General features: G+C 35.0%; 1 protein-coding gene and 1 non-coding gene across 2 annotated transcripts; one reads left to right on the top strand and one right to left on the bottom strand.

Moving 5' to 3' along the window:
• Positions 1-1,164: 1,164 nt before the first annotated feature.
• LRRD1 (leucine rich repeats and death domain containing 1) lies at positions 1,165-22,511 on the bottom strand. The gene is made up of 3 exons (XM_041728159.1): positions 22,491-22,511; positions 21,826-22,024; positions 1,165-3,690 (listed from the first exon to the last, which is right to left on the bottom strand). The coding sequence occupies exons 1-3, from the start codon at positions 22,509-22,511 to the stop codon at positions 3,491-3,493; spliced, it is 420 nt and encodes a 139-aa protein (XP_041584093.1). The 3' UTR covers positions 1,165-3,490.
• Positions 10,569-10,675, top strand: LOC121475172. Its single transcript, XR_005983641.1, has one exon. It is a non-coding gene; the product is annotated as a U6 spliceosomal RNA (small nuclear RNA).
• Positions 22,512-22,616: the final 105 nt, after the last annotated feature.

Consider the following 22,616-nt stretch of genomic DNA (forward strand, 5'->3'; position numbering starts at 1 on the left):
TATAAACTACTTTTTTGACTTGTATTATTTTCAACTTACAGTGGGTTTATTGGGATGTAACCATATTAAAAGTTGAGAGAGATTTGTAGAGGATTACTGACCTTGACTCTGATTTATGTTTAACAGACCTATCCCATTCCTAATGGAGAAATGGTAGGACATTCATTTCTGTTTTTAAGCCAGCATCTAAAATGAAATTTCTCTGCTTTGTAATTCCAATGCAAGTTACTAATGACCTTATTACCTATAAATCTTGGGTTGTATAAAAGCAATGTATAATAAAGAATTTTTAATGGAATCATTTCTTTTTAAAAATTATTAATCATAATTCCAAGGTAACAGAACAAGTACACAAAATAGTGTCTCTCATATTTTATTATGATAACATTAAAGTGGTAGCCATAAATTGTCAGCATCTCTTAGGAATGCATGAAAAGAGACATAACATGCAATTCTCTTATACCCAGTTTCAATTATATAAGTACATCATAAGTTTCCAGCTTTTATTATGGGTATACTGTTCAGAATTTAATTGCACATGTAAAAAGTTTTAAAGCTGTTATTTTGTCCATAATTTCATATGCTCCTATCATAGTTAGTGCCCGAGTTAGTTGGTCTCTTAAAGCAGCAGTAGTTAGTGACAAGTTGATACTTTCTGTTTTCCACTTATGAAGTGCTTGGAGGACTCTCTCACTTAATGAAACAGGGCTGAAAATTTTAAAGATAATATTATTTTATCTTACCAGTTAAGAAGATTTAAATTACTTAAATACTGTATACCTAGGTTTTCAAACCAATTTACCAGGTTGAAGTGAGGATTAAGTTATTGGTGAAGATAGTTCATATAATATTAGCACCAAGCTTGGCAAATACTGAAAGTCAGCCCCATGCCAACCCTTGTTTCCTTGTAGGAAATCAATTAGCATTTAGTTCTAAGATTTACTCAAGATCTCAAAACAGTAATTATGGGGTTTTTATTCTAAGGCAGTGTATTACTGCTACAGTACTACATGCTTTATAACTTGATCTATGGGACACCTGGGTGGCTCAGCGGTTGGGCATCTGCCTTTGGCTCAGGGCGTGATTCTGGATTCCTAGGATCAGGATCGAGTCCCACATCGGACTCCCTGCATGGAGTCTGCTTTTCCTCCCTCTGCCTGTGTCTCTGCCTCTCTTTCTGTGTCTCTCAAAAATAAATAAAATTTTATTTAAAAAATAATAACTTGATCTCATGACAACTCTCTTAGGTAAATATATCCATTTTATCAGTGGAAAAACTAAAGTACTGAGAAGTTAAGGAACTTATCCAAGGTCACAAAACTAGTTGTAATTTATAGCCAAACAGTCTTCCATGAGAGCCTTTACTTTTAACCACTATATCCACATGGTTCTCAAATATAAACTAAAAACAGAGTTTTTTACAGCAAATTAAAATTCATGTTAATATAACATTTCAAAACCTTGTAATATCAAAATGATATAAATCAGAATATGAGAATAGCTTATACCACATGTTCTTCATACATACCTTTTTGTAGACATATCTGTTTCTGAGATTGCCAGGTTTAATTTTTGACACAAATATTTAAAATTTGTTATAGTGATATTATTGGCAACTATGACGAAGATCTTCTCTAGGATTTTCTCTACATTTGAACATAAAAAGAAAATTTAAGCCATTTCCTTTGAAAAAAGTACTCTATTTTGAGCTTATTATTATTATATCTGGGTTCCTTACTTCTGTGCTCCTATCAAATGTCTGTGTCAAGTAAAATTGAAAAGTAAGATGCAGACCTAACATACAAACTGAAATTCGAACCATTTGTTCAATTTTGTCCAAAATCTTAATAATCAAAAACATGTAATGGCCATTTAAAAGTATATTATAAGCAACTTTAAAGTGATTTTCAAAACTTTCTTTAATTCTCTAAGGATTTGAAATGAATTTAATTCCATCCTTTGATTCTAGCTTTTTAATTGTCTTCTTTATGTAGCATCATAAAAAGCCAAGTTCACATCTACTATAAATATAGTGTATATATGTATGTTTTATATTCAAATCATTTATTTAATGAATGCTGGCTTAGATCTTAGACTAGATCTATTTTTGTTGTTGTTAAAGTACTTTGGGAATTTTTAAGAACTAGCAATCTCCCACCCCTCTGTAATCATCTCAGTCCCTCAGGCTAGATTGTATGCTAATGATATAAATGAAAGTCCAATATCCTAAGCAAAATTTTAAGGAAGGAATCCCATGTTCTTTGTTAATTGGAGAATAAATATATCTCCCATGATGACTTCCTCTCCTCTCTCTCAGAATGCCTGCAGTATGAGGGCACCTTGGGTAAGATATAAATGGCTAGGGTTCTCTCATTTTTGCTGACTTTGGTCGCTTGCCACCTCTATAAAATTCTGTTACTTAATAAGAATACTTTATGGATTCTTGGAAACTCCTAAATACTTTATAGAAATAATTATCATAAAATATTCCTTTTTAATGATAATAATTAGCAGGACCAACTTGGATAACAAGTTAGAACAAACAGCTACTGTGACTTTTAATTTTATCTCTTAGTTTCTTTCCATCAATGAGGCCTAAGTCTTAGAGAAACTTCTAACTGGTAGCCATGCATATGGATGTATGTTGTGACTTAAAGAGGACTGTACATTTTTAGTGACCATCTAGCTAGACTGTGAGATTATGCTGATATAAGCTCCTGATTACACAGACAAGGACATTATAGAATGATTTGGGGGTGGGGACAGTTTTGTGTATTTCCCCAAATCTGGATCCATACTAATTAAATTGATTTAATACTTCTTAAATACTCATTGAATTGGAGAACCAAAATCTGGATGACAGCTGTCACTGATTGTGACAAGCAAAGTCAGTGTCTCAGGAAAAAAGCTTAGTTGTTGGGAATTTACCCCTAAGGAAAGAATTAGTTGGTGAAATTTCCATGTGAAAGGCTTGCAGAAACTGATCTCCATCTGTCCCAGCTAAAGGACATTGAAAGAAAATGGACACGCTCTCTGAAATAATCAGGGACAATCAATGGAATACTTAAGGACAAAGAATGGAGAGTACCCCCCTCTGTACACAGGTGATCATAGTGGGCCAAAAGCTGATTGGCTTCAGTACAAAAGATTTAAGTACTTTCTTCAAGGCTAGATAAGAATTTTGGAACTACTACATGTGGTGATACAGATCAGAACCAGTAAAGAGATTTTTATGTGGCCTAAGTCTGGGCACAACCATGATGAAAAACCTGTTTGAAGGGCATTGAGCAGCTAATCCATCCACTTGGGTTTGCCTGTTTTCAATGGTTTAGTTTATATAGACCCAGATTAAATCATCTGAATTGTCAAAATAAACTCCTAACCTTCAGAAAAGGGAAGATGATAAATATTTTAATGCCTCTGCCACATTGAAAGCATACTATCTTTTTAAAGTATACTATCTTTTTAATTTATAGATGATACTAGAAAATTACTTATAAGCTAGTAGGTCACTCACTGATCGCCTACCGTCTCTTTGATCTTCCCTCTGTAGATAGTGTACAATAGTATACAGTTGTTTTCCTTTACAGATTTCCATTGGAGGTCTCAGCAAAGGGTTATCATCAAAATTTATCTCCTTCAGTGAAAAAAGATTATGGATACCAATAGGCAGAGCTGTTAGATTATTTCCTAGTAGAAAAGAAGTTATAATTAAATTATATACCTTTCTGTATAAGGAAAAATACGAAGATAATAACAACTACTTATAGGGTATTTACTGTATCTTACTAGCAATGTACCAGATATACCAGGTATAAATTCTTATCATTGTCTCCTTGCTAGGAATGAAAAGGAAGAAGTATAGAAATAGAACTTTTCTCTCAGAAGATGGCAAAATGACATAGGAAGCTGTTCTCTTAAAGTATAGGAAAGGACTTTACAAAGTAGGTGTGATAGTAATTTTTTAAATAAACTTTTTATTTTGAATCAGATTTACAGCAAGTTGCAGAAATTGTAGAGAATTCTTGTATATTCCCCATCCAGTTTTAGTTTCCCCTAGTGTTATCATCTCACATTATTGTATTATATTTGTCAAAACTAGGAAACATTGGCATATTATTATTAAATAAACCAGACAATTTTGGATTTCATTAGTTTTTCTTTCAATGTCTTTTTCTGTTCCAGAATCCATTACAGGATAACACATTGCAGACAGTTATGTCTTCTTTGTCTCCTCTGGTCTGAGACGGTTGGTCTTTCCTTGTTTATCATTATCTTGACAGCTGAGTGGTACTGATTAGATATTTTTGTAGAATATTCCTTAATTTGAGTTTATCTAATATATTTCCTCATGATTAGACTGGGGTTATGGGTTTCTGGAAAGAATACTACAGAGGTGAAAAGCTCTCATCACATCACAGCAGGGATACCTCATACCCATATAACATCACTAGCAATATTAAGCTTGATCTCTTGGCTAAAACAGTGTCTTGCCGGGTTTCTCTGATGAAATGTTTTGATTTTTTATTTTTTTGGAACTGAGTTACTAAGTCTAGTCCACCCTCAAGGAGTGGGGATTAAACTCTACTTCCCTAAAGTGTAATGTTTTCAAGACACCTTAATCCAACATAAACTGAACACAAAAAAGTAAAACTGTGGTAACTAACAAGATAAGACTTTGAATCATTTAGAAGGGAACTGGCCTATAAGATTGCCTTTTTATTATTTATACATATATAGTTACATTGTTTATAGTCATAAAAGAACCTGCTTCCTTTCAGTGAAGAATAGTATTCAGAAACCAAGATCAAGATACTAGTTTTGCTCATTGCTTCTGGGAATGTGTGTGTGTATATATATATATATATATATATATATATATATATATATATATATACATAAACATACCTACACATATAGATGGGACTTTATATTGTACTTTCTAAGCTCATAATTATAAACATATATGTTATGCATCTGTGTAATATATGTGAATCACAGCATATAGTATTTAGGGTCTGGCTTTTTTCATTTAGCATAATGCATGAGATTTATTGGTGTTTAATGATGTATCAAGTTTGTTCCTTTTTATTAATGAGAAATATTCAATTATATGGATGTACATACTTTATCCATTCACTAACTAATTGACATTTTGAATGATTCCATTTTTTGGTGATTATGAATAAAACCACTCTATATATTTGCACTCAGTTTTTTATTGAACATAATTTTTCATTTCACTTGAAATCAAAGTGTGGTTGGAGTATGATTGGTAGGTTGTATGGCAAATATACATATAACTTTATAAGAAATTATGAAACTGTTTTCCAGAGTGTGTATCATTTTGCATTCCTACCATCAGTGTATCAGAGTTGTAGTTACAGCTTTTGGTACTGTCAGATTTTAATTTTAGTTATTCTGATAGCAGTTCTCACTGTAGCAGCTCTTTCTGCCCACAGGTCCTGTCCTCTGCTCTAATAAAAGCACCTTTCTGCACTCCCCCAAAAAAAATCTCATTGGAGATTTAATTTGCATTTCTCATGACTAATGATTTGAGTATATTTCCTTCTGCTTATTTGCCATTATATACATTCTTTGTAATGTATCTGTTCAAAATCTGTGCCAATTTTTGAGTCAACTAATATTGACTTCTGATAATTAAATAAATATTTTCTTTTAGTTTGTGGCTTTTCATTCTTTTAACTGAATGCTTTAGTTAAAAGAATGAAACACCTTTTGAAGGGCAAAGGTTTCTAATTTTGATGAAGTCCAATTCATTTTTTTGTGGATTGTGATTTTGTTGTTATACCTAAGAGATCTTTGCCAAAGTTACAAATGTTTTCTTCTATGCTTTTATATAGAAGTTTTACAGTTTTAGCTTTTATAGTTAGGTCTGTGATTCATTTTCATTTGATTTCTTATATGGTATATGGTAAAGGTTTATTTTGGGGGGGTGTCTTTTTTTTTTTTTTTTTTTGATTGTTGCAGTTTGTTTTGGTTTTTGGCTTGTGGCCATCTAGTTGCTCTAGCATTATTTCTTGATACTTGCATATTTGTCAAAAACCAATTGACGATATACGCATGGGTCTATTTCTACACTCTCTATTCTTTTCCATTGATCTCTGTCTGTCATTTTGCCAGTAGTACACTGTCTAGCCAATGACATACATAGCTTTTCATAAGGCCTAAAATCAGGTTGTATGAGTCCTTCAACTGTGTTCTTTTTTAAAAATAACTTTAGCTATTCTATTTCTTTTGCCTTTTATATAAAATTTTGGAATTAGCTCATTGTTTTCTAAAATAAAAAACCTTGGGATGCCTGGGTGGCTCAGCGGTTGAGCATCTGCCTTTGGCTCAGGGCATGATCCTGGAGCCCCAGGATCGAGTCCCACATTGGGCTCCCCACAGAAAGCCTGCTTCTCCCTCTGCCTCTACCTCCCTCTGTCTCTACCTCTCTCTCTCTGTGTCTCTCATGAATAAATAAATAAAATCTTTTAAAAAAAAAAAACACCTTGATGGGATGTAAATAGGAATTGAGTTGAATTTAAAAATACATTAGAGATCTGCCTGTGTCTCTGCCTCTCTGTCTCTATGAATAAATAAATAAAAATCTTTAAAAAAAATAATAAAAAACTTAAAAAATACATTAGAGAGAAGAGACATATATTAACAATATTGAGTCTTCCAGTTTATGAATGCTATGTTTTTCTCTATTTGGGCCTTGTTTGAATCATTTTGTCCATCTTTGTAGTTTTCAGCATATAGACCTTACATATACTTTGTCAGATTTATACCTATTATATGGGTTCTTTGGTGTTATTTTAAATGGTACTTTTAAAAGTATTCAATTTCCAATCATTCATTACTAGTATACAGTTACTAGAAATACAATTGACTTTTTATATTAACCTTTTATATGGCAATCTTGCTAACCTAGTTCAAGAAGCTTTTTTTTGTAGATTCTTTGTGATTTTCTACTTAGACAATCTGTCTTTATAGCCAGAGACAGTTTTTTTCCTTCTTCCTTTCCAATATGTATACTTTTAATTTCTTTTTGTTGTTGTTGTTGTTGTTGCACTACTTAGGACTTACAGTATAATGTTTAAGAAGAGTGGTAAAAAAGGGCAACCTTGTTTTACTCCTGATCACAATGGAAAATAGTTAAATTCTTTACCATTGAGTGTGGTATTAGCTGTAGCTTTTTGCAGATGCCTTTTCTCAAGTTGAGAAAGTTACTGTCTATTCCTTCTTTGATGAGAGATTTTGCTGTTGTTTGCTTTGTAAAATCATAAATGGATATTGTATTTTGTCATAGGCTTTTTGCTTTTTGTATATCTAGTAAGATGTTCATATGGCTTTTCCTTACTCTATTGCTGTGGTGAATTACACTGGTTAGTTCTTGAATGTTAACTCAACCTTGCACTTCTGGAATAAATCCCACATAGGATATTGATCTGCACATTTCCTCTCTATCAATATCTATGCCTTATCATACTACCAAGATGATGCTGACCTCATAGAATGAGTGGGGAAGTGTTTTATCATCACTTTTATGAAAGAGGATTTTAGAAGTTGGCATTACTCCTTCTTTAAATACTTGATAGAATTCACCAATGAAATCATCTAGGCCTACTTTAACAAATTTGGGCTATCTATCAGCCCCCAATGATGCCTCTTGTTATTTATCACCATGTTTAGTCCCTTCCCATGTTATACCAAGTTTAGTCTGTATGATCAAAAGAATAGAGTAGAAGTGATGGTATGTCACTTCCAAGATTTGTTTTAGTAGTTTTGGATTTTTTTGTTGTTGTTTTTAGCTTTGGATTTTTTAGAAAAAAATTTATTTATTTGAGAGAAAGAGCTAGTGAGCAGCAGGAAGAACAGAGGGAGAGGGACAAGCAGATTCCACGCTAAGCATGGAGCCTGACAACAGGCTCTGCCTCATAACGCTGAGATCATGATCTGAGCCCAAAACCAAGAGTTGCATGCTTAACCAACTGTGCCACCCAGGCACCCCAGCTTTGGATTTTTTTAAAGAAACATTTTAGGTTCATAGCAAAATTGAGTGTTCAGAAATTCCCCCATATACTCTCTGCTCCCCAGACATGCATAGCTTTATAGCAAAATAGTTTTGCTGTTTTTGATATAAAAGAACCCAACTGCTTTTGCTTCTTGCAGTCTGCCTAGTCTAAGGGCTCTGATGAGCCTGGTATTTCCTGAAGCCTGGTGGTGGCCACTCAGGATGAGGGCTCAATGTTGACTTTGCCAGGTTGACTACCAACCTGCTTCCTCTTGGCTTCCAGAGCCAAGTCACAGGTGATTGTGCTGCTGAAGGCCTGGGAAGATTTCCAGCATTCTGGAGACTCCCAACCCTGTAGCCATGAATGGGAAAGTAGACTTCCTGGAAAAGAAGCTTGCCCAGCAGTGACCTGGGTCCACCATCGGGAGACCCAGGTGGTGAGGGATGGCTTCCCCAGGATACTCTGCACTTCCACAGGAGCTGTTACAAAAAGTGGAACCCAGGCAGTGCCGGTAACAGTAGGTGGCCATAAGTACGTGGCCGTAAGTATGACGCTGGAGGGGATGGCTGCCATGCTATTGCCTGTGGGCTGATGGAAACCTGTGCAGAGACCCCTTGCAGGCCTCAGGGCTTGATCACTTATGGCAGGGACAGGACGCTTATCACAAGATTAGGTTTTTAAAGACCCTACTGACTCTGTCTTGGGCATATTCTCTCTCCCACTCTTTTGTATCACTGGCTCTGGGGGAAACCAGTTGCTATGTCATGGACAGGCTTATATGGAACTAAAATGAAGAACTAAAGCCTTCTGCCAATAGCCACATAAAGAAGCTTTGGGGCAGCCCCGGTGGCGCAGCGGTTTAGCACTGCCTACAGCCCAGGGCCATGATCCTGGAGACCCTGGATCGAGTCCCATATCAGGCTCCCTGCATGGAGCCTGCTTCTCCCTCTGCCTGTGTCTCTGCCTCTTTCTCCCTCTCTCTCTCTCTCTCTCTCTCTCTCTGTCTTTCATGAATAAATAAAATCTTAAAAAAAAAAAAAAAGAACCGTGTGAAATAAATGTTTGTTAATTTAAGGAGCTAAACTTTGTAGAAATTTGTGATACAATAGGTAACTAATATTACAGCTAGTGGCTGAAAGTAAGGACTCAGGGACGCCTGGGCGGCTGAGTTGGTTAAGCACCTGCCTTCGACTCAGGTCATGATCCTGGGGTCCTGGAACTAAGCCCCATGTCAGGCTCCCTGCTCCATGAGGAGTCTGCTTCTCCTACTCCCTCTGCCCATCACTCCCCCTCTTGTGAGTGCTCTCTCTTTCTCTCTCTAACAAAATCTTTTAGAAAAATAAAAGAATTCAGATATAAGAGCTGCTGACTGCAGGGAGGGAGTTCATATTTTTAGTCCAGCCAATCTAAGTGCCTGATGAAGCAATAGCAGCAACAACAGAAACTAACATTCTTTGGAGAGAAACTGAACAGATTTCAGGGTCAAAAATAGAGAATAAAGAAAATGTGGCTCACTCCCAAGAGAAAAAATGACATTTAAGAATTTTAAAGCAGCTGGGCAGCCCTAGCCCTGGTGGCTCAGCAGTTTAGCAACACCTTCGGCCCAGGGCGTGATCCCGGAGTTTCGGGATTGAGTTCCAACTCAGACTCCCTGCATGGAGCCTGCTTCTCCCTCTGCCTGTGTCTCTGCCTCTTTGTGTCTCTCATGAATAAATAAATTAAAAATCTTAAGAAAAAAAAATTTTAAAGCAGCTAATATAGCTCTGCTGAAGAATATAAAGAAAGATATACCTCACAATCAATGAATAAAATAGGAAATCTTAGGGGAGGTGTATGAACTATAAAAAAGAAATAAATGGAAATTCTAGAACTAAATATACAAAAAGCAAATTCTATTATGGATATCCGATATCCATAATAAAAAATTAACTGGGTGGATTTAACAGCAAAACAGCGTTGGTAGGCAAGGCAATGAAGTTGAAGACCTGATCCCTAAAGCTTTGTGTACATGCATAACACACACACATTAGGGTTTTATAAAACAGGGCAGCCCCGGTGGCGTGGCGCAGCGGTTTAGCGTCGCCTGCAGGCCAGGGCGTGATCCTGGAGACCCTGAATCAAGTCCCACGTCAGGCTCTCTGCATGGTGCCTGCTTCTCTCTCCGCCTGTGTCTCTGCCTCCCTCTCTCTCTCTCTCTCTCTGTCTCTATGAATAAATAAAGTCCTTAAAAAAACAAAAGGGTTTTATAAAACAATATAAAAAGGTAATTAGAATCTCACAAGGAGAAGAAAGAGAAAATGAGGCAGAAAAAATATTTGAAAATATAATGGTTGAAAAATTTCTCAAATTTGGTAAAATACGTAACTATACCAACAGGAGGCTCAGTGAAATCCAAGCAGTATAAACACAAAACAAACAAACCACATTTAGGATGGCTGTCACAGAAAATTCAGAGTAGGGCTCTCGAAGAATCAGCCCCTCCACTGAATCCATCATAAGCTGGAAAAGACTGATAGAAACAGCTTTTTAAGAATTCTGGAATTTGTGCTCGCTTCGGCAGCACATATACTAAAATTGGAACGATACAGAGAAGATTAGCATGGCCCCTGCGCAAGGATGACACGCAAATTCGTGAAGCGTTCCATATTTAAAAAAAAAAAAAAAAAAGAATTCTGGAATTTAATCCAAACCATACAGTAGCCAGGAGAGTGTTCAATGAGGATAAAAGCAGAATTAAGAGAACCCTGAAGCTTTTTCACTCATTTCCCTACCATCCTCCATTTCCCAGCATGGCTGTGGCTGCCACTGGGATGGCACATACTGACATTCCTGATGCAGCTTATGGGTGTAAAGAGAGCTAATAACAACCTTAAAATATTGTGGTTTTGCATTTTGACCTATCTGGTACTTTCCCAAGGGACTGGCACAAAAGCTGACTTTTGTTTTGCTCTTCCCACTCACGTTGGAGTTGCTTTACCAGTGGCAGTTGCTGTAACATTTAAAGCAAACTGGAGCAAGGGACAGCAGGTAGGGCAAGCAGCAGACCCAAAAGCCCAGGAAGGAAGAGGGACAGGAAGAAGTTTCTTGAGGGAATAAAGGTTCAGAGGTGCCAGAGTGTATCCTGCAGAAAATGGAGTACAACGGGCACACCCAGGACTGGAGACATCTCAGAAGAAACCTGAGAAAATTCTAGGCTTGCACATGAGGTGAATCTCTAGGCTCCACACAACAGAGGAAGACTAAGAGTTGTAGGTAGTCTTGCTTAGCACTGAAGTACCCCAACTTAGAGCTAAGCTGCAAGGATTGGGAGTGTAGTATTTTCTTTTTCTTCTTCTTCTTCTTCTTTTTTGTTCTAGATACTGAAAGATGAGGAAAGATATCTGTGCAAATACTAACCAAGAGAGACCTACAGTGGCTTTACTAATATCAGATAACATAAACTTTAAGTCAAAAACTGTTATAAAAGACAAAGAAGTATATATATTTATAAAGGATCAGTATATAAAGAAGATATAACAATTATAAATATATACACACCAAACAACAGAGCCCCCAAAACAGGAGGCAAGTATTGACAGAATTGAAGGTAGCAATAAGGAAGTATTACACTAATAGTTGAAGACTTTAATACTTCACTTTCAACAATTGATACAACATTTAGACAAAATGTCTAATAGGAAGCAGAGGACTTGAACAACAGTATAGAGCAACTGGATCTAACAGACCTATGTAGAATACTCCAACCAACAACAGAATACACAATCTTCTCAAGTACAGATAGATCATTTTTCAAGAATTGACCATATCTTAGGCCACAAAACAAGTCTCAATAAATTAAAAGTGATTGAAATCATACAATATATCTTTTCTGGCCACTATAGAATGTAACAAGCAAAAATAACAGAAGGAAAACTGGAAATTTTACAACTTCAAATAACATATTTGTAAAATACCAAGTTTGTCACAAATGGAACCAAAGGAAGATTAGAAAATGTGAAGAGATTAAAGAAAATGAAAACAATATAACAAAACTTACGGGTGCTTAAAAAAAATTATAGCTGGAAATGCCAACAGTAAAAAAGAAGAAATACCTCAAATTAATAACTTTACACTTAAATCAACTAGAAAAGGATAAGCAAAGCCAAAGCTAATAGTAGGAGTAATAAAAATTAAAGTAGATATAAATGAGACAGAATAAAAAACCAATAGAATCAATGACACCAAAGTTGGTTCTTTAAAAAGATCAGCTAAGTTGATAAACTTTTACCTAGGTGAACTAAGAAAAAAGAGACAAGACTCAAATTACTGAAAATCAGATGTGAAGATGGGAACATTACTGATTCTACAGAAATAAAAAGATTACATAGAGTACTATGAACATTATTATGCTAACAAATTAGATAACCTCGATTAAATAGGTAAATTCCTAGAAACACAGAACCTACCAAGACTAAATCATGGAGAAACAGAAAATCAGAAAAACCTATAACTAGTGAGGAGATTTAATCAGAAACAAATATCTCAAAAAGAAAAGCCCTGGGCCTGGTGGCGTCATTGATAAATTCTACCAAACATTTAAAGAAGAACAAATATCACTTCTCAAACTTTTCCTGAAAACTGAAGAGGATGGAACTCCTCCTAGCTCATTCTACGAGGCCAATATTACCCTCTTACCAAAGCCAGAGAAATACAATACAAGAAAACTACAGAACAAAATCCTTTATGAACTATCCTCAGCAAAATACTAGCAAACCAAATCCAACAAAATATTAAAAGGATATATCTCATGACCAGGTGGGATTTATTTTGAAATGCAAGGGTGGTTCATTATAAGAAAATCAGTGAATGTAATATACGACATTGAGAGAAAAAAACACATGATAATCTCAGTTGGTGCAGAAAATCCATTTAACAAAAAAAATAAAATAAAATAACCAAACTAGGAAGAGGAGGGAACTCCCTCAGTATAAGAAAGGGTATGTATGTATTTTTTGTTAATTTTTAATATTAAAATTTATTTTTTCTCCATCTTTGCAGCTTTTAAATAAAATGTACTTTATTGATGTACAATACACATGATCAAAAACCAACCATTTACAAGTCAACCATTTATATATTTCATTAACTACTTTAAGTTCATGGAGTATATTTTAAGTGTATTAAATGCATTAGTAGCTTTGTACAACCTCCCTATAACCCATCTTCAGAACACATTTCATCTTTTTTTTCCTTTTTTTTTACAAATTTATTTTTTATTGGTGTTCAATTTGCCAACATATAGAATAACACCCAGTGCTCATCCCATCAAGTGCCCCCCTCAGGGCCCGTCACCCACTCACCCCCACCCCCCACCCACCTCCCTTTCTACCACCCCTAGTTCGTTTCCCAGAGTTAGGAGTCTCTCATGTTCTGTCTCCCTTTCTGATATTTCCCACTCATTTTTTCTCCTTTCCCCTCTATTCCCTTTCACTATTTTTTATATTCCCCAAATGAATGAGACTATATAATGGTTGTCCTTCTCTGATTGACTTATTTCACTCAGCATAATACCCTCCAGTTCCATCCATGTTGAAGCAAATGGTGGGTATTTGTCATTTCTAATGGCTGAGTAATATCCCATTGTATACATAAACCACATCTTCTTTATCCATTCATCTTTTGATGGACACCGAGGCTCCTTCCACAGTTTGGCTATTGTGGACATTGCTGCTATAAACATCTGGGTGCAGGTGTCCCAGCGTTTCACTGCATCTGTATCTTTGGGGTAAATCCCCAGCAGTGCAATTGCTGGGTCGTAGGGCAGGTCTATTTTTAACTCTTTGAGGAACCTCCACATGGTTTTCCAGAGTGGCTGCCCCAGTTCACATTCCTACCAACAGTGTATGTGTGTATTTTTAAAGTTTCTTTTTCTCAGTAATGTCTATACCAAATGTGGGCTCAAATTCACAACCCCAAGATGAAGAGTTGCATGCTCCTCTGTCATTCAAGTGCCTCAGAAAAGGTTATTTATGAGTAACCCACAGGTAATATCATACTCAAAGGTAAAACACTAAAAGCTTTCTCCTTACAATTGTCCCTAATATAGCCGTAAGATAAAGATGCCTACTTTCATTACTGATATGCAAAATTGGGCTGGTAATTCTAGCCAGCCCAGTTAGGCGAGAAAAAGAAATAAAATATATACAGAGTAGAAAGGAAAATGTAAAATTATCTCTATTCACAGATGACATAATACTATATATAGGAAATCCCAAATTGTTTTGCAATTGCCCCCTGCAATTCTCTAGAATTTAAGAATCTGGTTTTCTATTTCTGAAAAAAAAAATAGTATTATAATAAAGATTGCCCTTAAACCCTAAATTGCTTGCTCAGATAACAAGCAGAAAAGACTATCCAATAGGAAAAGGATAGTCCCTTCAACAAATGGTGCCAGGAAAACTGCACAGCCACATGCAAAAGAATGAAACTGGGCCACTTTCTTAGACCATACACAAAAATAAATTCAAAATGGATTACATACCTAACTGTGAACCCTGAAACCATAAAAATTCTGGAAGAGAACATGGGCAGTAACTTATTTGACATCAGCTGTAGGAAATTCTTTCTAGATATGTCTTCTAAAGCAAGGGAAACAAAAGCAAAAATAAACTATTGGGACTACATCAAAATAAAAAGCTTCTACACAGCAAAGGAAATAATCAAGGGAGCTAAAAGGCAACCTATAGAATGAGAGAAGATATTTGCAAAGACATATCTAGTAAAGAGTTAGAATCCAAAATATATAAAGAACTTATAAAACTCAACACCCAAATAATGAATAATCCAATTTAAAAATGGACAGAAGATGCAAACAGTTATTTCTCCAAAGAAGACCTCCAGATGGCCAACAGTTCACCTGTCAGAATGGCTAAAATAACACAGGAAACAACAAGTGTTGGTGAGGGTGTGGAGAAAAGGGAATCCTTGTGTACTGTTGGTGGGAATGCAAACAGGTGCAGCCACTATGAAAAACAGCATGGAGTTAAAAATAGAACTACCCTACTATACAGAAATTACACTACTAGGTATTTACCCAAAGAATACGAAAATACTAATTCAAAGGGAAACATGCACCATGTTTATAGCAGCATTATCTACAATAGATAAATTATAGAAACAGCCCAAATGTCCATTGGTTAATGAATAGATAAAGGAGATGTGGTACATATATATAATGGAATATTACTCAGCCATAAAAAGTATGAAATCTTGCCATTTGCAATGACCTGGATAGAATTAGAGTATTGTGCTAAGTAAAATTAATTTGTCAGAGAAAGACAAATACCATATGACTTCACTCATATGTGGAATTTAAGAAACAAAACAAACAAGTGAAGGGGGATTAAAAGAGAGGCAAGCCAAGAAACAAACTCTTAACTATAGAGAAAAAACTTGACAATTAATAGAAGAGAGGGGGGTAGGGGGGATGAGTTACATAGGTGATGGGGATTAAGGAGTGCACTTGTGGTAAGCACTGGGTGATGTATGAAAGTGTTGAATCACTATATTGTATACCTGAAACTAATATTACACTGTATGTTAACTAACTGTAACTGAAATAAAAACTTTTTAAAAAATATGAGATTGACATAGGTTTAACATATAGACCAATGGAATAGAATTGAGAGTCCAGAAATATGGCCAATTAATTTTTGACAAAGGTGCTCAGACCATGCAAAGGGGAAAAATAATCTTTTCAAAAAATGACACTAGAATAACAAGAAATCTTCATGCAAAAGAATGAATGTGGGTCCCTACCTCACACTATACACAAAGATTAATTCAAAATGGATCAACTTAAATATAAGAGATAAAATTATAAAAACTCTTAAAACATAGGGGGAAGTCTTAATGTCCTTGGATTTTGATAATGGATTAGTAGTTATGACACCAAAAACACAAGCAATAAAAAAAAAGTAGATAATTGGACTTCATCAAAATTTAAAACTTTTATGTGGCAAAGGACGCTATCAAGAAGAAAAGACAACCTATAAAGTGGGAGTAAATAATTGTAAAACCTATATCTGATGGGGTCTAGTATTCAGAATATATAAAGAACTCTTTCAACTCAACAACAGAACAACCCAATTAAAACCCAATTTAAAAATGGGCAAAGGACGGGCACCTGGGTGGCTCAGTTGGTTAAGTGTCCAACTCTTGGTTTTGGCTTAAGTCATGGTCTTAGGGTCCTGAAATGGGGCCCTGTGTCAGGCTCAGAGCTCAGCACAGAGTCTGCTTGTTCCCCCCCCACTCTGTCCCCTTCCATAAATAAATAAAATCTTTAAAAAATAAGTACAAATAAAAATGGGAAAAGGAATTCAATAGTTCTCCAGAAAAGATATAAATGATCAAGCACCTAAAAAAATGCTCAAATCATAGTCACTAGGGAAATTCAGATCAAACCCACAAGGAGATACCACTTCACATTCACTAGCATAACTGTAATCCAAAAAAATGTAAACCAACAGTATTGAAAAGGATATGGAGAAATTCGAATCATTGTACATTGATTGTGCGAATGCAAAATGGTTCTACCTCAGTGGAAAATAATTTGACAGTTTTTCAAAAAATTTAAAATAAAACTATATTACACAGTAATTCTATCTCTAGGAATATACCCAAATAATTGAAAATGTACTGGAATAAACACGTGTGCACATGTTCATAGCAACACTATTCACAATAGCCAGAAAGGTGAATGCAGCCCAAATGTCCATCAGAGGATGAACGGATCATCAAAGTATAGTAGATTCAAACAGTGTAATATTATTCAGCTATAAAAGGAATGAACTATGGTTACAAGCTACAACATAGATGAAGTTTGAAAGCATTATGCTAAGTGAAAGAAGCCAATCCAAAAAAATCATGTATTGTACAATTCCATTTGTATGATATATCCAGGATATTAAGTATGTCCATAGAGATGTAATGCACATTGGTGATTACCGGAGGGAGAGAGGAAGGGAGAAGAGGGAGCAACTGCTTAATGAGTAAGGGTTTCCTTTGGGGTTGATGAATGTTTGGAATTAGAGGTAGCAGTACATTGTGCTACCTTGGTAAGGTGCTAAATGCTACCAAATTGTTCATTTTAAAACTATTAATTTTTAGGTTGTGTAAGTTTCACCTTAATTATCATAAAAAACACACTTAGGCATAGCATAGTCAAACTGCCGACCAAAAACCAAAGATGAGAAAATCTTGAAAGCAACTAAAGAAAAACAATTCAACAAGGAGACAGAAAAAGAGTTAACAGAGGGGAGAAACAGAAAACAAGTGGTAAAATGGCTGATCTAAATCCAGCTATACTGAGGTGCCTGCAGTGGCTCAGATGGTTTAAGAGTCTGCCTTTGAGACAGAACATAAAGACTCCTAACTCTGGGAAACGAACTAGGGGTGGTGGAAGGGGAGGAGGGCGGGTGTTGGAGGGGAATGGGTGATGGGCACTGAGGCGGACACTTGACGGGATGAGCACTGGGTGTTTTTCTGTATGTTGGTAAATTGAACACCAATAAAAATTAATTAAAAAAAAATAGTCTGCCTTTGGCTCAGGTCATGATCCTCAGGATCCAAGGATGTGTTCAGGCTCCCTTTCTTTAAAAACAAATAAATAAATCCAACTATATCAATAATTACATTAAGTGTTGATTGACTAAATACTCCAATTAAAAGGCAGCAATTACCATAAAAGATGAAAAATCAAGGCCCAATTATATATGCTACCTATAAGAAATGTGATTTTGAATATAAAGATCAGGTGCTGTCTACATGGGATGTATTTTAAATATAAAGACACATATGTTGAAAGTAAATTGATAGTAAAGATAGATCATGTGAGGGGCACCTGGGTAGCTCAGTCAGTTAAGCATCTGCCTTTAGCTCAGGTCATAATTTCAGGGTCCTGGGATCAGGCCCTGCATCAGGCTCCCTGCTCAGTGGGGAGTCTGTCTCTCCCTTTCCTTCTCCCTCTTCTCCCCACCATTTGTGCCCTATCTCACTCTGTATCGCTCTCTGAAATAAATAAAATCTTTAAAAAAAAAAGATATGTGAACAATAAGCATAAGAAGACTGGAGTGGTTATCTTAGATTATTACTGGAAATCAAGAGGGACATTTGGGGATTTTTTAAAAAAGATTTTATTTATTTATTCATGAGAGACACAGAGAAAGGAGACATAGGCAGAGGGAGAAGCCTGACAGAGGGAGAATCCCCCAGCAGGGAGCCTGACAATTGGGGATTTCAAATGCAAAAAAAATCTCATTAGAAAAAAATAAAAAATAAAATAAAAATGTTTTAAAAGTTCATTAGAATTGAAAGTTATAATAATCATATATATGCATTTTTCTAATAACAGTTCCTCAATATACACGAAAATAGTTGACAATAAAAGCAAAAAAATACAATTTCATAACCATAATTTTGGATTTTAACACTGTTCTCTAAGCAATTAGTGTAACAAGACAACATACCAGTAAAAACAAAAGATTCCAACAAAACTATCACTTATGATATTCATAAAACACCATAACTAACACATTCAGAATACACGTTTTAAAAAGTAGATGGTGTGTTTATCAAGGTAGCTTATATGCTGAGCCTTAGAGCTAATCCCAATAAATTTAAAAGGATTGAAATCAGTTTGTTATCTGACCACAAAAAAATAATTGCTTTTCTACCAAATGCTCATCAACAGCAGAATAACTAAAATACAGTATATTCAGCTTTGAAAGTGCATGAGCCACAGCTACATAGAGTAATATGAGTGACTTTCACAAACATAATGTTGAATGAAAGAAGACAGATATAAGAGTATGTATTTTATTATTTCATTTAAGGGACAGTATTGGAAATCACGATAGTGTTTACCTTTGGTTAAGCAAAAGGGAAAAAGTGACTATAAAGGAGCAAGAAGAGGTTTCTGGGAATGTCCGTCTCTTGATCTAGGTCCTGAAATATAGGTTTGTTTAATGTGTAAAAGTTCATTGAGCTATACTTAAAGTATGTACTTTTTTAAAAATTGAGAGATAATTGACATATGATTCAATATTTGTATATATTGCAAAATGATCAATATAATAAGTCGTTAACTTCCATCACAGCACAGTTAGAATTTTTCTGCAATGAGAATTTCTAGTGTCTATTCTTTTAGCAACTTTCAAATATACAAAAAGTATTATTATTTTTTCAAATACTTTATTTGAAAAAAAAAAAGATTTTATTTGAGAGAGAGAGAGAGTGAGCATGAGCAGAGTGAGGGGCAGAGGGAGAAGGAGGCTCTCCACTGAGCAGCGAGCCCAATGCAAGGTTCCATCCCAGGACTCTGGGACCATGACCTGAGCCAAAGTTAGACATTTAACCAATTGAACCACTCAGGGGCCCCTACAAAAAGTATTAACTATAGTCACCATACTGTACATTACATCCTCAGGACTTATTTATTTTATAACTGGAAGTTTGTACCTTTTGATCCCCTTTTTCCATTTCACCCAGCTCTACCCTCTACCTGTGGCAATCACAAATCTGTTTTCTCTAAGAATTTACTTTTGTTTAGATTCCACATATAAGTGAAATTGTATAGTATTTGTCTTTGGCTTATTTCACTTCACAAAATGCCCTCAAGCTCCATCCATGTTGTTACAAATGGCAAAATTTCCTTCTTTTTTATGGCTGAATAATGCTCCGTGTGTGTGTGTGTGTGTGTGTGTGTGTGTGTGTGTGTACATACCACATTTTCTTCAAGTAATCATCCAATGGTGGGCACTTAGGTAAATAATGCTGCAGTAAACATCAGGGTGCATATGTCTTTTTGAGTTCCTGTTTTCTTTTCCTTTGGATAAATACCCAGAAATAGAATTGCTTGGATTATGGTAATTCTACTTTTAATTTTAGTTTTTTTGAGACAATGTGTACTTTTTTCAGTATGTATATTATACTTCAATAAAAATGTTTTTAAAAACTGGCAACAACAAAGGGCAGAGAGAGAGAGAGGCTATAGGTAGGAGGCCTTTCAGAGGCTGTTTTATTAGTATATGTAAGCAGTGGTGCTATTCAAAATATTTAACAACTGTTTGGCACAAGCACTGACTTGTGAGAATGGAGGACATTATCTGTAAACAACAGATACAACAAAACTAATGTAACTAGCTGTTTTACAGGTAGGAGAAGAGAAAAGCCTACCTGATAGCATTATTATTGCCTGTATAGAGAACTATGAGGCCAGAGAACAGTCCTTCTCCCTGAGGACAACCAAGAACAGTTTGCAGGTCAATCTACCTTCCTTTCATTTGTTATTCTGGCTTGTTGGAGAGAGGCTCTAACATCTATTTAAAACCTACATCGCTTTCTGTGCTTAGTGATTAACTGTTTAATCCTCACAGCGTTGCATTATATCTAAGTATTGATGCATTGCTATAGGTTTTACTATACTACTGAGAGTATTGACCAAAAATGATTACCTTTTTTTAATTCTGAAAATCCTCTAAATCTAAGAAAGTGAAGAGCTCTGGTTATAAATGCTACTTCCAAATGAAAGATATAATTTCATAAATTCAATTAGTCATGTGGTTAGCTAGTACAACCATTGTGGAGATCAATTTGTCCAAATCTGGTAAAGTTGAAGATTTGCATACCTTCTGATCTAGCAATTCTACTTATGGCTATATGCACTAAAGAAACTGAAGCAAAGGAACATATACAGGGTATTTACAGTACCAAACAAAATGGAAACAACCTAGCTATCTATCAACAGGGTAATGGATTAATTGTTATATAACCATTTAATTGAATACATAACATTTAAAGTGAATGAAATAAGTATGTATATATCAATATGGATTAAATTTGAGAAATATGACAGATGAAAAATTAGGTTACAGAATAGTAAATTACATATAATATAGTATGATAAGACTTAATAAAATTTAAAAACTCAAAATAGTACTACTTGTTATGGATATATTTATATATGTATAAAAACATGGAAGGAAAAAAGATACATACCAATTTCCGTATAGTGGTTACTTCTAGTTTGAGTAGAGGTACAAAAAAAAGTTTCAACTCTATTATTTCCTAACAATTAAAAAGTATCTCAAGTAAATATCACAAAATGTTAATATACTTTATATCTGGGAGTAGGTACCTAGGTATTTATTATTTTCTATAAATTTGAAGTATTTCATAATACAAATTAAGAAAAATACTAGTCTGGTATTAATTTCCTTTGGAAAATCTTTTCTGGGACCTTTAGAGTGAGTGATATACTTTTTTGTTATTGTAGAGGTTTACTTTGCAAAAGACTGTAAGATATTCAAGTATTATAGCATATAAGAGTAGGATTAGGGGAGTCAGAAAGGAAAATACAGAAAATGTGGCTCTAAGTTTCTGTAGGTAAGTTTGTGTAGAGAGATGGATGAAGTCAGGTTTAGGAAGGAGAGAAATAAAAATAAAAAAAATAAAAAATAAAAAAAAATAAAAAAAAATAAAGGAAGGAGAGAAATACTTAATGACTGGATAGAGGAAGAGAGGACAGAAAAGAAAAGAGAATATGTTCAGGATCCCCAGGTGGGTTATATCCTCTTTTACCCTCTTTTATAACTGGACCTTATGCTTTGCTCTCATTTTCTGTACCTAGGATAGTCATTTCCTTCCACTGAGCACTTAATATGTTATGTTGACTACCTTTCTGTTTTATCAACAAAATTTGCAACCTAGACATGAATACTCTGCTTGTTGATTATGCTTATTATTGATTACACTTGACACTTACCACTCAAGTTTAGTTGCTGGAGATCATTTAAACATAGAAAAGATGGTGGCAGATAACTTATTTGATTGTTGTATGCATTTAAACTAACCAAACTTCTCAGTTCTCCTATACTTCTTGGAATCTCTCTGATTGCATTATCTGAGATATCAAGTCTTTTAAGTTGAGTCAAATTAGACAGTTCTTCTGGAAGTCTTGTTAACTGTAACAAAGATTAAATAATTATATTTTTCATAAATATTTCTGTGACTAAAATTTTGTCTAAAATCCAATGGAAGTTTGGTTTTTTGGTCTTAAAAAGGGATAATTTCACTATGTCACAAATTCTTTGTGACTTCCTTCCTTGCTAAAATCCACAGTATATTGTGTGGCATCCAGGGACCTCCCTAGTCTGACCAGTGCTACCAATTTAACCAAGTGGGCTTATTAGCCCATTTTCCTCACTCTCCCAGCACATAGTGCTCCTTACTATCTATCCCTTTCTTCCCTCCCTGAATCTGACCCTGCTTTGGTTTCTTCTCCTCCCTGAAGTCTTTCCCAACTATTCTGTCCTACATATAATATTTTTATTCCTATTCTCATCAACAGTGCTTTTTATTAGTCTCTTGTGTGTATTTTCCTTGGATTTTTAAATGACATGATATATGTATTATACTTTTTTTGTGTACGTGTTCCCAATCAAGATGCATTTTGAGTAAGTGCTCAATAAACCCCTTTAGAATGGACTCACGCAGCTTGGCAATGTAGCCTCAAAAAAACTAGTACAGAATGTATTGCAAAATAATAGGAATTAA

The sequence above is a fragment of the Vulpes lagopus genome, chromosome 13, assembly GCF_018345385.1.
Source record: "Vulpes lagopus strain Blue_001 chromosome 13, ASM1834538v1, whole genome shotgun sequence".
Classification (NCBI taxonomy): domain Eukaryota; kingdom Metazoa; phylum Chordata; class Mammalia; order Carnivora; family Canidae; genus Vulpes; species Vulpes lagopus.

Bases quoted from the DNA above. Each gene is read 5' to 3' on its own strand.
- LRRD1 (XM_041728159.1), bottom strand. From the start codon at position 22,511: ATGCATCTTGATTGGGAACAC. The intron at 22,025-22,490 runs GTACACAAAAAA...TCTTTGTTACAG, and splicing joins TGCATCTTGATTGGGAACAC to TTAACAAGACTTCCAGAAGA. The intron at 3,691-21,825 runs GTAAGTGTCAAG...CTTTTCTACTAG, and splicing joins CCAGCAACTAAACTTGAGTG to GAAATAATCTAACAGCTCTG.